We start from the raw sequence: 1,455 nt of genomic DNA on the forward strand, positions 1-1,455 counted from the left end.
GTTCTTTTCTTTCATCTCAGATCTCAGAGTCTGTCCCTTAATTAAGTATATATTAGCCATGTAAGGGATATTCCATACTCCTCTGTTGAAAATAAGAAAAAGAAAAACCAACACAAAAATAGTTTAAAGCTATGAAAACTGATTTGTTGCCTATTCTGTTAAATCAGCATCTCTGTATTTGCTGACAAGACTAAGCAAGATGCGAGGAGAAGAAGCTGAAAGGTTCCCAAGACACTTGGAAAACTACATCTGGACATCTCAAAAGTAGGCGTAGGCAGTAATTCAATTTTTATGAAATACTGTTATAAAAATATTGCAAGGTCAAATTCTCTACGGAATTTTAACTACACATGTACTTCATGTTTCCATCGTTAAGGCCATCAGTCAAACTCTCTTTTAATATTATTTTACAATACCAGATGGAGAAAGTAACTCCAAAACAGATTTTTAAATGAGTTTAAAGACTTCACTGAGACTCCACACAGTTGGTCTGACCTCCTCACACAAATACCCACAGACCACAGTAGGCCATGTATTTATGTGAGTTGAGCCAATTTCAACACAAAAGCATTGCTTTCAAAATGCTCCCTCTGCAGATTCCCCCCCCTCCCAGTGCCACAAGCACATCTTTTAGAACAGGAGGACTGAAAACAAGCCAGTCCTATTCAAGCAGTCTGTTTCAGACCCTTCTGTTCTTCAGAGCAAAGAAAAGGCATCCCCATATGGAACAGTCAAGCTTAGAACAACTTACATCACATTAATTCAGGGGAGGGTTAAACCCAAAAGTTTATCCTTGACACAAGAAGAGCCCCTCAAGATATATGTGACATCAGATACAGAATGAAACACACAAAGAAGTTATAGCTGTTCCATTGATTGAGCATTGGCCCCAAGGAGATGACAAAGTCATTTAATGAATACAACAACCATTCCTTTTGCCTGAGGTTCCAGGGATGTAGAGTTTTGGGTTTGCTTTTTGTTTCTCTTGCGTTTTCTGTACTGTACATTGGCGGAGCAACCAGACATCATCAGACAGGTACCAGTAATGGCTGTGTCCAGACCTACCACCACTTGGCTTAAACACTTGACTTTTTTTTCAAGCTGTGAGTGGGAATAAACAAGTGTATTTCTATGAAACAGAAAACACAAAACAACACACCTAACCTCATCTCTCCAGGAGTAATACCATACTTGTATATCTTCATGCAATATGTTGATAATATACACTGGATGCCCTGACTTTAACAATTAGTTCACAGTTACTTACACTCTATTCCCTTGGACAATGTCCACATAATCTTCTGATCGAGCATAATAACCATCAGGGCTCAGAGCACCCCAGAAATTGGACCAAAGCTTCCCATGGCGAGTTACTAGTGGAGCAATTATCTTCCTGTGAAGTGACAGATTGAATAAGAAAATATGAAAATCTGAAATTAAAATTCACATCAGGAA

The 1,455-nt window shown here is 38.6% G+C and overlaps 1 protein-coding gene across 1 annotated transcript in view; it reads right to left on the bottom strand.

Annotated features, from left to right (window-relative positions):
* The window catches only part of PLOD2 (procollagen-lysine,2-oxoglutarate 5-dioxygenase 2), a 48,995-nt gene that overhangs the window by 7,930 nt on the left and 39,610 nt on the right, over window positions 1–1,455 (bottom strand). Inside the window, exons 12-13 of the mRNA XM_031062785.1 lie at window positions 1,268–1,393; window positions 1–82 (exon numbers count right to left, since the gene is read on the bottom strand). The exon at window positions 1–82 is cut by the window's left edge and continues 78 nt beyond it. Coding sequence (XP_030918645.1) covers window positions 1–82; window positions 1,268–1,393 — 208 coding nt within the window. The remainder of the gene's footprint in view (window positions 83–1,267; window positions 1,394–1,455) is intronic.

The sequence above is a fragment of the Geospiza fortis genome, unplaced genomic scaffold (genome assembly GCF_000277835.1).
Source record: "Geospiza fortis unplaced genomic scaffold, GeoFor_1.0 scaffold19, whole genome shotgun sequence".
NCBI lineage: Eukaryota > Metazoa > Chordata > Aves > Passeriformes > Thraupidae > Geospiza > Geospiza fortis.